The sequence below is a fragment of the Salvia splendens genome, chromosome 1, assembly GCF_004379255.2.
Source record: "Salvia splendens isolate huo1 chromosome 1, SspV2, whole genome shotgun sequence".
NCBI classification, from domain to species: Eukaryota; Viridiplantae; Streptophyta; class Magnoliopsida; order Lamiales; family Lamiaceae; genus Salvia; species Salvia splendens.
The window spans coordinates 1,820,608-1,838,353 of record NC_056032.1 but is presented as its reverse complement, the minus strand read 5'-3'; the positions used below and the strand labels follow the sequence as shown (position 1 = coordinate 1,838,353).

Here is a 17,746-nt window from a genome sequence, read left to right as displayed (position 1 = left end):
ATAAAAATCATTGAAAGTTGAAACCCAGGCCCAATTTCAGTTTTTGGCGACTTTCACTTTCAACCCCATTCATTTTTTTGCGTTTTCACATAAGAAATTAATTTTTTAATAATCGAAGTCGTCGAACTGCCCGGTGCTTTTCATCTATAACCGCCAGTAACCGGAGCGTGACACACCGGAGAGAGGCGCGATCCTGTAATCTATCTCATCGTCGTCGTCGTCGTCGTATTAGAGAAGATTTATTTTAAGCTCAATACACTCCTTAGATTTGGTGCGCAGAATATTTCGTGGGTTTCGGTGTTTTTGACTTATTATCGACGCGATTTTGTGCGGAGGAAGTGGGGAAAATGGATGCTGATCCACCGCAGTTTGGGAACATTGTAAGAAAACTCAAATTTATTCAAACGAGATTGTACTACTTTTACTTCGGAATTTATTGAGAGTTTGGCTTGTTTTTCTTCGAATTAGCCTGGCTTAGGTTTTTAATTGATGAGAGGATAAGATTTTCTAGATGTAGATGATATGTTCAATCTATTGCTCCGAAGTAGTACTTCTTTTTAATTTGATGGCTATATTGGCTCAACGGTTTTTAATTTGATTTATTTCCTTGCCTTGAGTCAATAAAACACTTCAGCATCAAGCCAGTTTTAGCAATTAATTTACTTTTGGAAATTTTTGTTGGTTTTTTCCATAAATTTGGAGTGGGATGATATACTTGCTTCAGATATTTTGGGATTATAGATTCATGGTAGAGCTGATGTTTTCTTTTTCTGTAAGTTTAGTGTAGTTTTCTCTGTGCACGCTTGATTGTTATGCTGATTATTGTACTTTTGTTTTAGGATGTAAATGAGAGTGATATCCACACAATTGTTCTTTCATATCTTGCACACAATTGCTTCAAGGACACGCTGGAGTCATTCGTTTCTTGTACTGGGATGAAGCAACCTGCTGATCATCTGCAGGACATGGAAAAAAGAAAAGGTAAGGGAGACCCCTTTTCACATCTGAGATCCAATCGTTACTGCTTTTAATATTTTATGCACTTTGGATCAACCCTTATTTGGTGAATGTGGCATTTAGTTACGAGTTGTGCTTGATGAATGCGTTTTTTTATCAATGACAAAATCGAGTTTATGACTGGTGTTTATACAAATTTACCAATATATTGCCAGAATTTGCGTGAATTTTGGAATGTGCATTTTATATATGTGCATATAGTTATGAACTTGTAGGCCATGCTTGGATTGTGACAATTCCATCATGAACATAGGTTGTGTAAAAAAATGGATCTTGATTTTCCATATTACTATTGCTTTCTAAGGTTAGCATTCCGCCATTCTGCCTATGGAACCTCTGGGCAGGATATTATCAGTTCTGCGTACTTGATTGGGATATTTCGATCGAGTGAAGTAAGATGAAGATGCTCAATTTTATTTATTTCTATATTTAGTTGAAAAGAGCTACCCACATTCCCAGTTTAGCCTGTAGTACAGGGTGTTGAGCAGCCTTTTCTCAAAGGAAGTAAATTTGTTGTGAGGGGTTTCCGAGTAAGTGGAAAGGGCCTTGAGATGTAGTTGTGGTTGTATGATGAGTTCTATGAGCGTTAGGAAAATAAAGTTTGGTTTGGTCCAAAATTTTGTAGTTTGCACTCATTTTATTATCAATATGTTTTTTTCTTTTTCCTATTAAAAACTAGAGACTGTATAAATGAGTCCGCGTGATAGGAAGCGATAAAATTTGTAAACTATGTGAGGGTGTTCAGGAAGGAAAACTTACTTATCACCGTAGAGCCTTTTCTAGTTATATGAAATGAGCCACCCAAGTAGAATATTTTTTTCTTTGATTGGCCTTATTTTTGTTCTGTTAGGTGCATGGTTTCTTATATAAAGCAAAAATGATTGTGCATCGAAGGAATTATAGAGAATATAAGGAGAGGAGAGCAATAGGAAACAAATTTGAAACACTTCTCCTTGTGAGGATTTACAACTTTTATTTATCATCCGCTCAAGAATAATAAAATCCAGCTTACTCATCAACCCTATCATGCCAAAATAACTGCTGAAGTTTTCATAATTTTCTTATTGGATAAAATGTTAAGTGCTGGTAAATGTAGCATTGATTTTGGCAGTTTATTTGCAGGAATCTATCATTTTGCATTGGACGGGAATGCATCCAAAGCCATTGAGATGACTGAAGAATTTGCACCTGGCTTGTTGGAGGAAAATAAGGATTTGCACTTTGATCTTTTGAGTCTTCGTTTTGTTGAACTTGTGTCCTCCCATAAAACGTGAGTGAGTGTTTTTACTTAGCTATGATTGATGTTGTTTTGTCTGTTTGGGGGGAAAAATCCTGTGATGTTCATTAAGAAAAGGCCTCAGTAAACGTAATGAATGTTTGTTCAGAGTTGATAATGAAAACAATTTCTTGCTTTTTTTAGGATAAAACATTTTCATAAATTGTAAACAAAGATTTATTTATGCATGGTTGTTTAAACACAAGTTTTGTGGCAGTCAGGAAGCCTTGTTATTTGCGCAATGCCAGTTGACTGATTTTGGCAAAGAGCAGAAATATGTCAAAAAGCTTGAAGTATGTTCCTCTAACAATTGCCTTCTTTTTTGAAATTACCCTCAGCTTTCAACTTGATTGAATTTAAATCATCATCAAATGGAAATGTTATCTGTGCAGGACTTTATGGCTCTGCTTGCGTATGATGAACCAGAGAAGTCCCCAATGTTCCATCTCCTGAGCTCTGAACACAGACAAAATGTTGCAGAAAGTTTAAACAGGGCAATTCTTGGTACTTTCCTCATCTGAAACGCTTCTGATTCCTTGCATTTGCATTTCTCTTCGATGAAATTTGTCTATTGATTGTTCATTTAATTTGCACCTATTTTATTTCAGCTCACTCTAAACTTCCCAGCTATTCAGCAATGGAAAGGCTAATACAACAAACAACTGTTGTTAGACAGTGTTTGAGCCAGGAACTCGGAAAGGTGTGATGTTTGCTTTGAGTCTGTTGTGTGTTCTGAATTCTTTGGTTCGTGCATTCTATTCTTGACAAATACTCCATTTTAAATTATAATACTGCATACCTCAAATGAGGTTTCTGGCCATGGTTCTTTTTATCAGGAAGTACTTACTCACATCATACTTTCCGTTGCCAGTTTTTGTCACAATGCACTCACTAGCTTCGTTTTTCTCTGACTTTCTTGGTATTTTGAAGGATGGACATAAACCCTTCTCCTTAAAAGATTTTCTCAGGAGCTAGACGAACCGGTGCCTCCACCAAAGCAATCACTTTGTTACGAGTTACATGGATGTGTCAACGTGATGCAAGCACGTGAAGTCACTTATGGTTATAATGTCGTCCATAATGCTCCGTTAAGTTGGTTGCTCTTGCGTGGATTCTGCAGTTACGGGGCTTGCGTATCTTCCTAGTCCGTGTTCGGAGCTTAGGTTTTACTAGTGGAAGAGCCTTAGTTTAAATCTTACCTAGTGTGTATGCAATGCTTTAGGAGCAGAAGGAAACATAGCATTCTGAATTTAGGGAAATAATTTCATCCCTAAAGCGTATTCTTGTTCTTGGTTAGGCTTGAAGTGTAAGAAGATCACTGCTTTTCATATTATTTTCTAGTCTGAATATCGATTTTACAATCTAAACAGCCTTGGTTATCTAATGACTTATGAAAAAAAATTAGCTAATTTAATGTTCTTATGTATCTGTATATAAATTAATGGTTTAACTTTGTTTTAGTCTTTGTATCATTGCTAATTTAGCGATTCTCAATCACATTGAATAATGTGTGATATAAATGAACATAATTTACATAACACTAATCTCTTTTCTCCATTTTGAATACAAAAATTAGTTCATTTCTGTTTTTAGTAACATGACACTACTTTTCATTCTATCTCCTTTATTTAGCTTTTACTAACAATATTTTAATAATTTTTTTCATATATCTACATCATTGGTTCGCTTTTTTAGTGTTGTTTGCAACATCAATCTCATTATCGCTTGCAATTTCATATAGTAGTACCTAAATTATAGTACTAAGAAATTAACACTACTGTATTACATTAAGTTAAAATCTGAATTTATCAATAAATTATGATTTATGAATTTACAGAGTTGTCAAAATATTACTAATATTATTGAGTTTAAAGAAAAACTATTCCAGTAGTACTTTAGTTTGAATTAATTTTTCAGCTTTAAGACATAATTATCTTGTTTTTTCAAAGAGCCTTTAAATACTTATTGTTTTATTCTATTATTAGAGCATCAGCCGTGGCGCGGAATTCCCCGCGGAATTTCCAAAAACACCTCCTGACACGTCATACGGACTTCCCACTGCACTACCATGTCATAAGGACTTCCCAATGCACAGTGGCAGACATCCCCAATGACTTCCCGAAGGACTTCCCACAATTAAAAAAACCACAAATTCACAAATTAAACAATTTTCGGAATTAAAATTTCGACACAAATAGGGAAAAAAATTCCATTAAATAAAAAAAAAAGAAAAGTACATTTCACCAAATTAAAAAAAAATATTTCAATAATTAAAAACTACATCAACGACGACCCCTCCGCTGCCATACTTCTTCAATAATATCGTTCTGGAGCCGAACATGAGCTTGTCTTTGGCGCATGTCGGCAAATGCACAGACTCGATCGACATCGTCATGGGGTATCCTCATGCGTACATTGCTAGTGGCCACGCCGTGGCTTGGACCCGCAACACCAACACCATCATTAGTCCAATCAGTCAGTGCTGGACCTTCATCTTCGACAATCATGTTGTGCATGATAATACATGCACAACATGATTGTCGAAGATGAAGGTCCAGCACTGACTGATTGGACTAATGACGGTGTATGCATACATGATGTCGGCGATGCTGTCAACATACCACAACCGTGTTGGACCCTTCACTGCCGTCCATCGAGCTTGGAGCACACCTAATGCCCGCTCCACATCTTTGCGCGCTGACTCCTGGCGACCCGCAAAATATATCTTCTTTTCATCTGCTGGGCATCTGATCGTCTTCACAAAGAAGAGCCACATATGGTATATCCTATCCGCCAAATAATAGTCCATATTGTGTTGGTTGCCGTTGGCGACGAAGTTGACGGTCGGACCAACGCCTATGCACTGCTCGTTGAAAAGGGGCGACGACTGGAGGACGTTGATGTTGTTGTTAGACCCGGCTACTCCAAAATAGGCATGCCAAATCCACAGCCGGTAGTCAGCCACCGCTTCAAGGATCATCGTGGGATTCTTGGCCTTGAAACCAGTAGTGTACATCCATTTCCAGGCAGCGGGGCAGTTCTTCCATTCCCAGTGCATACAATCTATGCTGCCTAACATCCCCGGAAACCCGTGCTGATTCCCGTGCATATCCAGCAGAGCCTAACAATCTTCGGGGGTAGGCCTCTGAAGATACCTATCCCCGAATATCTCCTTAACGCCCTGACAAAAATACTTCAGGCAATCGCGAGCAGTCGTCTCACCGATGTGGAGGTACTCGTCGAACATGTCGGTCGCGCCTCCGTATGCCAGCTGCCTGATTGCGACAGTGCACTTTTGAATCGGCGTGTGGCCGGGTTTACCAGCCGCATCCTCCCGCACCCTGAAATACCCGTATCGACGCTCCAAAGAGCCCACGATACGCAAAAGGAGCGGACGATGCATCATAAACTGTCGCCGGAACAGGTTCTCCCCAAACCGTGGCTCCGGCGCAAAGTAATTCTCATACAACCGAGCGTGGGCAGCGAGGTGGTCTCGGGGTATTATAGTTCGACGATGGATGGGTCGAGGTACCGCCGGCGCCAAGGCCGCTTGTTCCTCCCTCTCCGCTGATTCCCGCACACGTGCATGAATCAGACGCATCATGTGTTCATAATGCCCACTACTACCATTACCACTACAACTACCAGTCATTCCGGATATATAAAAGAAATGTAAAGAGAGAAACTTGTTAAAACAAGTGGTGCGAATGAAATGCAGTTCAACGAGCCGTATATATAGAAAATTTTAAAAAAATTTAATGCAATAAACGGGAATTCCGCGTGGACGTCCGTGGGAGTCAACGCAATGACGGACGTCCGCACGCCCGTCGCGACGGAATTCCGCGTAACGTCCGCACGCCGGAACTGCGGTGTCCTCGGCGGAATTCCGTATCCGTGCATACCATGCACAATGGCGGACGTCCGCCGCGGAATTCCGACTGGACGAGCGTCATTGCTGATGCTCTTAACGTGATTAAAAATTCAACTTTAATTAGAGTATTTCTTAGTATTTCTCAATTCAATCCACTGTGGATTATCCTTCTCTCTCGAACACAGTTGAAGCGGGAGAGAATGCTGTCATCAGTACCTCAGCAGCGTTCATCTTCAATCCTCAGCTTGCCGCCTAATACAATTTCGAAGGCTTCCCTTTCTGCTTTCTCATCTCAACTCTACCATTTCAATAGGTATTCCTACTTCCTGAACAAATTTCAAAGCTTAATTTTTTGTAAATTACCCTGAATTGTGTAATTAAGGTCACTCAATATATCATTGTTCATATAGGAAATTGATTGTGAAAAAGAATTACCAAGGCTTTCTGATTAATTGTGCACTTGCTAAAGTAAAAAATTCACCTTCACCAAACCCTGATATACTGGTCAAGGAGCGCCACAAATACTTTGATGAGGTGATTATCACTGTCCGGGCCGGAGATGGAGGTCACGGTGCCATTCTCAATCTGCCCAGCCAGAGCGGTTCTGCCAAGTCAGTAGGGATATTTGATAAAGCAAGAACAAAGAAGAAGGCCTCATATAAGAGGGATTTTGATGGTTCACTTATCCTTCCCTTGGGCGGGCATGGCGGTGATGTCGTAATCTACGCGGATGAGAGTAAAGATACGTTGTTGGAGTTTCACAAGAAGAGCCGGTATAATGCAAAACGAGGTGGAAATGTCGATGCAATGGGTGTTTTTTCTTCCCAAACCCGTAGTGGACTTGCTGCTCCTGTGCTTCGTATTCCAGTGCCTCTCGGTGTGTGTTCCCTAGTCTTTTGATTGCACCTAAAAATTGTTGTGAAACAGATTCTTATATGTATTTGCAATGTTCTCAGGGACTGTTGTTAAGCAAAAAAGAGGAAAGCTTCTGGCTGATTTAGCTCAACCAGGTGATGAAGTTTTGGTTGCAAAGGGTGGACAAGGAGGGGTAAGGATATATTGTCTAAAAACCAAATTAATATTTTGTATCTTAAATTTAACATATCAGTTGAGATTGAAACTCACTGACTTGGGTTGTTCAAGGATAAAGATATGGAAAAGGAGAAACCCAAAAAGTGTACAAGCTAATACTTAGAAGTACTGTTTCAAGAAATAGAGAAACTACTCTTTAGTTTTTCTTTTCTTCTTTTGTTTTTTGTTCTATGGCATACTTTTGAGGAAAATTGCGAAGAAAGCTGTCTTGTGGTTCATTTGCATGCAAACCTTCTTGTGTTCATTTTTGTTTAGCATTTTTTTTGTAGATTAGCTTGTTGGAATTGCCAGAGCATAGGAGGAATAAGATGATGGATTTAACCACTAATATACTGAGAGATGACAATGACAAGGTAATGGATCTTTACTTTGAACTTATGCCAGTTATTTGATAATTTGTTTTTCTTCACCATAAGCATGTCAGTGAAGTTTTTTTTGTGTCAAGTATATTGTAATTTGTATTTATGTGTGTGTGTGTGGGAGGTAGAGTTTGTGTTTTCTATGGACCAGATCATTTGAGAAATTGAAATCAGTATAAGTTTAACATCTATTGATCTGATTTTCCGCTAGAAGGGTTAAAGCTCACAATACTTTGAATTCTGACTGTGGTTATTCGTAAATCGTGTGTCAACATTTAATTTTTATAATTTAATACAGGTTTTAGCTGTCGGTCAGCCTGGAGAAGAAGTTAGTCTCCAGTTGATACTAAGAGTTGTTGCTGATGTTGGTCTTGTGGTAAGTACTACTTATATCAGAGATTTCAGCAATTACTAGGTAGAAAGAGTATTTCACACCATACATATATTGAACCATTGAAGTAAAGTTATAGTGTGAACAAACAATGCCGCATACATGCATTTTTATCGTTTGAAAAAGGGTGGAGTCTATATACCATTTAAGAAATTTTTTAGTATAGAGGGGTGACAAGTTTAGCAATTTTGAGCATGGATCAGTGGATGTTTGACATTCAACATAATTTTTTAAGGAATCACACTTGTCGAATAACATAGACATCCTACTTATATTGCAGTCTAAGATATTGCAGATGCGGTATGCTGATTGAGAAAGTCAAAGTGTAATAAAGTTTGCATTGTCTCATTTCTCCAGAATGACAATGATCATACTGTTTGCCTTCCTTGCAGGGGCTCCCAAATGCTGGAAAGTCTACCCTATTAGCAGCTACCACACTTGCGAAGCCTGACATAGCCGACTATCCTTTTACGACCTTAATGCCTAACCTAGGACGCCTTAATGGTGATCCCAGTTTAGGGGCTGGTCAATTTTCATCTGCGGCCACATTAGCGGATTTGCCTGGCCTCATTGAAGGTGCTCATCTTGGAAAGGTACTGCTTGCTTTTGTATGTCAAATACATCATCTGTAAGACTTGTGGTTTCTTGCATTATTTTATGATTTCGCTTATATTGGTGTGAACTTACGATGATATCTAGCCATTTCATTTCTAGGGCCTAGGTCGGAACTTTTTGAGGCATTTGAGGAGGACTAGGTTGTTGGTTCATGTTGTTGATGCAGCTGCGGAGGATCCAGTGCAAGACTACAGGACAGTGAAAGAGGTATTCATTAGATTTAATACCTATTATATAGTATAGTTTATAGCCAAACAATTTTTTTGAGTGACAGCCTCTGATGAACCCACTCATTATTATACAGGAATTGTTTCTTAATTTCATCTCTATGTAAATTGATGAAACTTAATGAAATTAATATTGCAGGAATTGCGCATGTATAATCCTGAATACCTTGAACGGCCGTACATTGTTGTACTAAATAAGATTGACATTCCTGAGGTATTTCTGTAAATGTATCCTGTATGTCTGTTGTCTGTGTCCTTGGATGAACAGGAAATGGACAAACATTTCTTGTTGTCCAATCTTCTCAGATAGTCATAAACTCAGTGTTGTAATCACTTCTCCAGGCAATGGAGAGGCTTCCAAATTTAACTGAAGAAATATGGAAGATTGGATGTGATGTGATGGAATTGCAAAATGATGTTACATCTCGAAGAGAAGCTTCTCATTCGACCAGTGACGGTGACCAAATTGATATTGATTCTCAGGAGAAGAAGGTGAAAACAATTGAAGAATATCAACGGCCTCTGGCTGTTATTGGTGTTAGTGTCTTGTAAGTTTCTATTTTCATTGTTTATTATGTTGTTCAATTATTCTCTTACTATGTTCTGTGTGATATCTTCTATAAGTTCGTCATGACAAGCTGTCCACAACTGCCCTAAAGAATGGAACAATGGATAAGAATTGTAGTTTTGGTGTATGTCGCGATAATCAAAAACACGTGAATGCTTGTTTCTTGAAATTAACTTCTATATTCTGTAGAAGTTGGCTGCAGCCCAGCCTTTAGTGTTTTATTTTACAAGATATTATATCAATCTTGCTGCTGAAATTAAAATTTCACCACTCTTTTATTCGTTATTCTATGGCTATACGATAAAGCTTGTTAATCCGGAAAGATGAGTATATCGGTGTGACAGTTATGTTTGCTTCAGCTGTTCCCTAACATTAAGCTAACCATGCCAACTGCTGCTGTGCAATAGTAGTGCAGCAATCAGCATATTGCCGATGAGGCTAGTAGCTTCAACATTTTCGTCGCTTGCTATGAAAAACTCACAGAATCATTATTCTAGTTGCTAGATATGCGGGATCACCTTGCATATCATTTTTTTCCTTCTCTTGTTTCATGGTTAGTTTTATGTGAGTCATACTGAGAGGTGTTCCGCTGTCTTGTCTTGCAGGAAAAGTATACGGATCAACGAGATGCTAAAGGAGATAAGAGCGGCCTTACGCAGTTGTCAATAATAGGTGATCTATTGAATCACAAGTGATTTTGCAGAAACACGACGATACATTGAGATTACAAGTGTAGCCGCTTCCACAAGCTTGATCACAAGGCCCAAGTACGGAACACGGGTTCTGTTCGGGGCTCAGTCACTACTACGAGCGTTCCAGCAACAAAATCTATATGGTCTTGTCATGTGGCTGGAATCAATTCATTTGGGTTGTATACATGTTATCTTTTGTTAGAAACCTTAATATATAACTATAGTAGTGTTTGTATGCTTAGTTTCAGAACAAATGAATTTTATCTGTTAAATTCCATTTACAATTACTGAGCTTGTAATACTTATTTTAAATTGCTTATAATTGTTTAAAAGATTAGTAACTATTTTAAGAAGTGTTTAGCAAATGGTTGTTATGGACTCCTAAAGTTAATATCGATAATTTTGGGCTAAAGAGAGGTCTTCATCACTATTTTCATATTTGGTCTCCATTTATATTTTGGGTACATTTTGAGATTATAAATTGTCATTTTAGGTATAGAATAAATAGTATACTTTCTACCTTCCCAAAAATCTCTCTATTTTTCACTTAGTCAGCCGTTTCACTCCTTTAATAGTTCTATTAGTTACTACACCATATCATCCTTTCTTATATGTTTATTTAACTCATTTGCATACATAAATAGATAAGCATGTTCTATACACTTACTTAACATTTACAATTCAATGTAGTATTTAAAATAATTATGGGCTATTTTCACTTATTTACACATTTATATAACATTTATTAAAGTTGGTTTCGAAGAGATACTAGAAAGTAGAAACGGAGTAGAAAAATAGAAGTCCAATTGGTAGAAAAATTTACTATTAAGTAACATTTATATATCATTTGTAGCTTCTTGCATGGGCTATTTTGGGCGTGTGGGAGAGCACATGCATGGGCTATTTTTACTATGTTATATAAATGTATAGAAAAATTCAATGTAGCTTCTTGCATAATGGGCTATTTTTTACTTATTTACACATTTATATAACAAGGTTGCGTTAGTGTGCTAACTAATTTACGGTAATAACTAATAACTTTTAATTATGTGTATTAAAATTATCAACACAAAGACATAATTATATCAGTACAACATGCAAATTTAAATATCAACACAAAGACATAAGTTTATCAACACAAGAATATTGATAAATTTATATCTTTGTGTTGATATTTTTAACATACAAAATTAATATTAGTTATTAGTTATTACTATAAATTAGTTAGTATTTGATCACTCACCTTATATAATATTTGTAAGTTCTTGTAATTTGATCTTCTTGCATGTGAGCTCCCACACACCCTTGAACTTACAAATTTATTACCCATCACAGAAAACATATCGCAATTGGTAGATGACACGAGATTTACTGAATGTTAGTGTATTAAATAGAGAAATAAAATATAATGGAATGTATTAAATGAGAAAATTATACTTGAGCAATAATCCAACGTGTTAATGATGGGTTTTTAAAAAAATATATAAGTATGACATCTTTTTTACAGTGTTAAATTTCATACTTTTATTTTTGAACATATGGAGTACTAATTAATTACTCCTAGTCCCTAGACTTCTAGTTTCTACCATCTTCCGGTTGTCTTTTATCATTTACTTTGACATACTAGTAAGTTATTGCAAAATTAAGATTTTAAGAGAATAATATTGTACATGTGATGCCACAAGAATTGAAATGTCCTTGTCTCTAAATAATACCCCCTCCATCTCATAATAGATGTCACACTTGGGGATTGGCACGAGATTTTAGCAGGTGTTTTTTGTGTGTTAAGTGAAAAGAGAATAATATATTTATATTAATGTGAGAGAGAACTTTTTTCAAAAAAAAATGTAACATCTTTTGTGGGACAAACTAAAAAGGAAAGTGCGACATGTATTATGGGACGGAGGGAGTATCATTGTACCTTCCTCCCTAAGGGCATGAATAACCCCGTCCCCATTTCCGGCCCCAAGTCCCCTCCAAGTCATCATTCCTCTACAGTTGCGGCCCAGGCCCCAACTCCTCTAACCCTGCAGGCCGCAACTCGGGCCGCAACTAATAAATGACATTATTCACAACTCCAACATATTTAACTCGTAAACGCAATTCGTTCAACAATTGAAACCGTGAAAATGTATTGTTCATTAGAAAATTAACATTACATTACTAGACGAAGCAAATTTAAAATACTACAAACCCGGGCCACGACTACTACTTCTTCATTTGGGCGCGAAGGTAGGCGATCATCTCACGGTGCAACTCGAGCTCGTCGTCCGACATCTTCGACGTATCCCTCGCTGTCAACTCCGTCAGCTAGCTCATCCGCCATGTAATATTCATCTCCGACAAAGTGTTGGACATCTTATCCAGAGACGGATTGATTGGCGGTGGCACCATGGCGGAGTTGCTCGTAGTTGCCTTCCCCTTTGCTTTCCTCTTTGCCGCCTTTGTTCCCATCGGGCGGCTCTGAATGCTAAGAGAGGAGCCGAAGACGTCGTCGTCCGTCACGTTGAGGTCGATCGCCGGACCTCCATCGCTCGAAGAGTAGTTTCCTGAGGGGGAAACTTTGGTTCTCTTCGCCGCCCCAGTTGCTGTTGGCTCGGCACCGCTCGTGTACTTCGGGCTCTTCTCGACGAGCTTCCAAACGTCGAAGTACTTGAAGGCCTTCCTCCCGTCAGGGAAGAACGCCTCCTTCGCCTTCTCGACGAGGTCCGCCTCGCTGTGCCCGCTCGGCCACATCCGGACTACGTTGGCCTACTTTCCGTTCCACTTGCTCATATCCGCCTGGACTCGGCCCCAATGCTTGCGCAGCTTCACGTAGCTACGCTCGATCGACCCTTTAGGACTGCCAGCGTTATACTTCCTAGCAATCCGCTCCCAGAAAGCCTTGCTGGTCTGCTAGTTGCCGATGATAGGATCCTCGGCGACGTCGATGTAGTTCCTCGCGAGCCACATTGTCTCTTGCGGACCGTACTTCTTCGGCCCATCCTCCTCGCCGACCTTCTCCTTGCCACGCTCTTGAGCGGGCTCCATCTCGCTGATCTCGAATTCATCGGTGTAGACCGGCGATGTTACATCAACGTTGCTACCGACTCCCGGACTAGGCTGTGGCTGCGATCGTTGCGACCCCGGTATGTACCAATTGTTCGAGTTAACGAACTCCTCCATCTCACGTTCATCGATGTTGAACCAATCCATTTACGTCGAAATAAAGGGTATAATATAGATTGAAATGGAATGCACGTAAGATTCATGCACAAATGAAATGCTCGTATTTGTAGACACAAAATCAAAAAAAAATTTAAATAAATAAATTGGACTTGCGGCCCGGCCCGAGAGCGTGTAACGCTGGGCCGGGACTCGCGGAGGCTGCCCGTCCCCCGAATAACGCCGTCCCAGGCCGGGCCGCGGGACGGGCACCAGGCCGGGATCGCGGCACAGGGACCGGCCCAGGCCGTGCCGCCTCCTCCTCCAACACGCGGGACGGGCCGGGACTCGCGATTTGCGGCCCGGCCCCAAGCGTTATTCATGCTCTAATGTACATAAATTTCGATTCAAGAGAACTTTACAAACCTTCTGTTTTCTACACATGGTATATTGGTACCACACATCAAAGGAGCCTATACAAAACACCACATCTAATATGCCCAGAATATTGTGTCACATAACATATGTGTCAATACTATCCGTCTGTGAGCACTAATTTCGTTTAGTCCGTATTTTTGTTACCTTTAAAAATAGATGTTATTCGAATGCAACCATTCATTATCAAGATATAATCACCGTAGTAGTATTATTTACATTGTGTTTTAAGTGTTGTGGTACTCAAATATGTATGTTTCTTGTTATTTTTTATGGTACAAATAATCTAATATAGAGTGATGATATTTGATCATACTATGACCGATTTGTAAAAGATTTTTTCTTTAAATTCACGTGAATATGCAAAAAATTGTTCTCTCATTGTCCAAACATCATAACGCTATTATATCATATTATAGCTAATATTAAGTTATTCTTTCCCTACATCCATTAGAATGTGCAAATAGAGTATCTAGTAAATTAAACTGATACTAACTCAAATCTATTACTAGTATTTTATTTGTTACATCACTCTTAAATAATGAATATGTTCCTAACTAGGTGCTTTTCTCAACCGCAAGAAGAGAAACAAACATGTAGTACCAACCAAGAGGCTACAACAAACATGCAAGAGAGGCATGTTTCTACAAAGTGTATTTAACAACAAATATTCCCAAAAAACTCAAATAAAAATACATGAAAAAATGAAAACAATACCAATAATGATAACTAGCAATTCAATTAGTCCAATGCACAAAGTCATAATAATTATTGAAATCCCAACAATAAGAACCATCCAAAGACATTGCTTTCTTCAATGAGAATAGGGCCAATGTCAAGGTCTTGGTGGCGGGAAGAATTGCGTTCCCGCCATGAAGGCGTTGAGTGGGGTCGGATAAACGGAAGGATCCACCACCGTCATCTGTGAGTTGCTGGCGTTGGCGACGAGATCCAGAGAGGCGGAGGAGGAGCTCTCGCCGCCTTGATCGTATAAAATTCCCTTGAAGACATGGCCGCCGATGCTCAGAGCCGTCTGGTAGGCGTAATGCTGCTCGGCCTCGTCCACCGCGCTCACTCTAACGCACCGGAAAACCGCCGGAGAGCTCACCTCCGCCGGAAACTGCCCCACCTCGAACCCTAGCCACCGCACAACACCAAAATTAAATCAGAAATCAACACACAAATGTTAATTGCACATTCTCCTCCATAAATCTCATCAATTAATTCATAAAAGAAAAGGGAAACATCACTTTTACTCTGTAACAGTATTCAGAAAAAAAGGTTTGGTTAACATCCATCACACGCAAATGATACTATACTATATACTCTCATTCTGTCACTTCTCTTTAATTATTTTATTATAAAATTAGGGCGTGTTTGATATCTTATTATCTTTAAAAAAATCTTGTTTTGTAGATTTATCCAATGTTTGATGAATAATTCAATATCACAGATCTTAATATAGAGAAATGAAATTTACATATTTCTTAAAACTCAAGCTACTAAGAAGTAATTGTGGGAATAACAAAAGTTCAGAAAAATCAATTTTTAACTTCAATTTCAAACAAATCCTTAATACTATGTGAAATTGAAAATTGCACATTTCTTAAAACGGACAGAGAGAATAATAATTAACATAGCATCACCTGAAGTTGGCAAGCGGACAACGGGAGCTGCGGCGGCGTGGCTCTCTCTGATCCGCTTGGGATTAATATTATTATTATTATTATTATCAGCTGCGGCCGTGAGCGCCTGGTGGCGCTCGCGGCGCTTGGCTGCAGGGACCCACGTGCTCTTGACGTGGGTCTGGCAGTCGAAGCCGCGGCTCTTGCAGCAGGTCCTACAGCGGAGATGCACGCAGTCTTTCTTGGCTTGGTTGCCGCAGTCCTGGCAGTTGGCCCCTTCGCCGCCGCGCCGCATCACCGCCGCCGATGACGATGATCTGTGATGAGCGTAGTAGCTTTCATCACCGCCGCCGGTGTCTTTGATTCGTTGCTGGTGATGGAGCTGGTAGTACTGCTGCCATAGCTCGAAACCCTTGTTGTAGATCTCTTGGTTTCTGAACAGAAACAGACTGTTGCTGTTATTGTTTTCGGTATCTTGATTTTGTTGTTGGTGGTGGTGGTCTTGACGATGATCTTTGCCTCCTTCTAGTGAAAAAAACCCAGACATTTTCCAGCCCTATATAAACCTAGCTTTATGCTCAATTTCGAGAGAAAATCCATACCAAAACCCTATCTATATCTATGTGATTAAAAAACCCCAAAAAACTAGTAACTAAATTATGTGTGAGTGTGAGTGTGAGTGTGAGTGTGAGTGTGTGTGAGAGAGAGAGAGAAAGAGAAAAAAAAAGTGTGACTGACAGTCTGATTTGGGAGTTTGTTCTCTAGTTTGCTGCTTTGTGCAGACACGAAATTTAGGGTAAAGGAAGAAGACGATGATTGGTTGGATTGAATTGAATTGGATTGAATTGAATTCTTCTTTGCGTTGGATTGTGATTTGGATGCATTAAAGTCACGCCTCTGCAAACGCCGCCATCACAGCCTGCAAACAACTCCTCTGCAACCTCAATTTAAGACATAAACCATAGTACTCACTCACTCTCTCTCTCTCTCTTCGCTCTCTGTCTCTTATTACAAGAAGGAACAGTTAGTGCAATTTGTAGTGTAGTGAGAAAGTGGGGACTGGTTTTGAGCAGAAAGCCCTCTGCCACTCTCCTCCCACAGTTCTCCCGCAGATTGCATTAAAACAAGGGCGATGCGTTTCATCCTGCGGCTGCCGTTTTGCCACGTGGAGGGAATCAGCTTTTGCTTAATTGTCCTTGCACCGGAAAACACGCTCTACTTTTTCCCCTTCCTAACTGTGACCATTCCCTAAATTATTACCATCTCCGGCCAATGTTACTATTAATACTTGTCTCCTTTCGAATCTATTCGAGTTTTGTAAAATGTTAATGATAAAATTATTAAAGTAATCAAATTTTGTACTATCAAAAACTAATTTATTTTAAAAAAATAGGTTTATTTATGCATTTAATTAAAATATATGGGTGCATATATAGTACATGAAAAGGGCATAATATTGTGGTCATATATTTATAATTTGTGTATATTTTTTTTACTTTTTTGGAACCGTAAATGTAATTAGTGCATACTTTAATTCAAATTTTAAAAATAATAGAAAGGAAATTCAAATATAAAAATAAAAAATGAGGTTAAAGGCTAATAAGTCTTTTTAACTTGTCCACTTACTATATTTATTATTTTAATATATAATTAATTCATCAAATTATTAATATAACCTTATTTTGGTGGTACAAAATTTGGTGGTTTATCATCACCTAAAATTATTATTATGAATATGAATCTTAGGAGTATAATAAAATGTCATGAGTTGTGAGATAGAACGGATATAAAAAATGTGATATATAAGGACGGACGAATGAAATATTCGGGATAAACAGAAATTTTGGTATGTAGTGCAATTTTTAAATATCTGCCAAAAAATTATGAAATTTGTATTTGTTCGTAATTATATTGTGAATATGTGATGGTTTTTTTTTCATGAGATTGTATGTGATATAGCAGTTGAGAAAAAACATACATGGACATAATCACCAGTGAGCTAATTGATTCTTCTATTCATATGGATAACAATATCCATTGATTGAAAAACATTAATAATACTAGTAGGTAAGTGTTATTTTTGGCCATAGAATATGAGTAATTGCTAATAAATTCAAAAATCTGGTATTTTCCGCAACTTTTAAGAGTGGTTTTAAAAATCACCAACTTTTTGAATTGTGTGGATTTCTCACAATAAAGTTTCCGATAAAAATTTTCTCTACGTGAAATGCCAAAAAAATCTGCGTGTAATGGTCGTAATTATATTTCATCTTGTAGGAAGATTAAACAAATAATGATATGAATACTCTAGAATTAGTGTTCACTATTCTACGTAAGCAAAATTATGCCAATTTTAGCATGAGAAATCCGCACCAATTAAAAGAATTAGTGGTAACTTTATTTTCTTAATTTCTCAACTCTAAAAGAAATTAAC

The 17,746-nt window shown here is 38.4% G+C and overlaps 3 protein-coding genes across 3 annotated transcripts; 2 read left to right on the top strand and 1 right to left on the bottom strand.

The window, feature by feature from the left end:
• Positions 1-40: 40 nt before the first annotated feature.
• Positions 41-3,660, top strand: LOC121793594 (glucose-induced degradation protein 8 homolog). The gene is made up of 7 exons (XM_042191629.1): positions 41-380; positions 840-981; positions 2,140-2,287; positions 2,511-2,586; positions 2,686-2,797; positions 2,902-2,993; positions 3,224-3,660. Exons 1-7 carry the CDS (start codon positions 348-350, stop codon positions 3,266-3,268), a joined length of 648 nt encoding a protein of 215 aa, XP_042047563.1. The 5' UTR covers positions 41-347; the 3' UTR covers positions 3,269-3,660.
• A 2,645-nt stretch (positions 3,661-6,305) lies between these two features.
• LOC121793584 (probable GTP-binding protein OBGC2) lies at positions 6,306-10,473 on the top strand. The gene is made up of 10 exons (XM_042191618.1): positions 6,306-6,477; positions 6,575-7,041; positions 7,121-7,212; positions 7,526-7,609; positions 7,914-7,991; positions 8,399-8,599; positions 8,721-8,828; positions 8,988-9,062; positions 9,191-9,396; positions 10,022-10,473. The coding sequence occupies exons 1-10, from the start codon at positions 6,365-6,367 to the stop codon at positions 10,083-10,085; spliced, it is 1,488 nt and encodes a 495-aa protein (XP_042047552.1). The 5' UTR covers positions 6,306-6,364; the 3' UTR covers positions 10,086-10,473.
• A 3,853-nt stretch (positions 10,474-14,326) lies between these two features.
• Positions 14,327-16,386, bottom strand: LOC121793576 (protein EXPRESSION OF TERPENOIDS 1-like). Its single transcript, XM_042191609.1, has 2 exons — positions 15,334-16,386; positions 14,327-14,824 (listed from the first exon to the last, which is right to left on the bottom strand). The coding sequence occupies exons 1-2, from the start codon at positions 15,857-15,859 to the stop codon at positions 14,523-14,525; spliced, it is 828 nt and encodes a 275-aa protein (XP_042047543.1). The 5' UTR covers positions 15,860-16,386; the 3' UTR covers positions 14,327-14,522.
• Between the last annotated feature and the right edge of the window lie 1,360 nt (positions 16,387-17,746).

Coding starts and splice junctions, on each gene's coding strand:
- LOC121793594 (XM_042191629.1), top strand. CDS start 348: ATGGATGCTGATCCACCGCAGTTTGGGAACATT. Junction 982..2,139: donor GGACATGGAAAAAAGAAAAG/GTAAGGGAGACC, acceptor GTTTATTTGCAG/GAATCTATCATTTTGCATTG. Junction 2,288..2,510: donor CTTGTGTCCTCCCATAAAAC/GTGAGTGAGTGT, acceptor GTTTTGTGGCAG/TCAGGAAGCCTTGTTATTTG.
- LOC121793584 (XM_042191618.1), top strand. CDS start 6,365: ATGCTGTCATCAGTACCTCAGCAGCGTTCATCTTCAATCCTCAGCTTG. Junction 7,992..8,398: donor TTGCTGATGTTGGTCTTGTG/GTAAGTACTACT, acceptor CCTTCCTTGCAG/GGGCTCCCAAATGCTGGAAA. Junction 8,829..8,987: donor ACTACAGGACAGTGAAAGAG/GTATTCATTAGA, acceptor TTAATATTGCAG/GAATTGCGCATGTATAATCC.
- LOC121793576 (XM_042191609.1), bottom strand. CDS start 15,859: ATGTCTGGGTTTTTTTCACTAGAAGGAGGCAAAGATCATCGTCAAGAC. Junction 14,825..15,333: donor TGTCCGCTTGCCAACTTCAG/GTGATGCTATGT, acceptor TGCGGTGGCTAG/GGTTCGAGGTGGGGCAGTTT.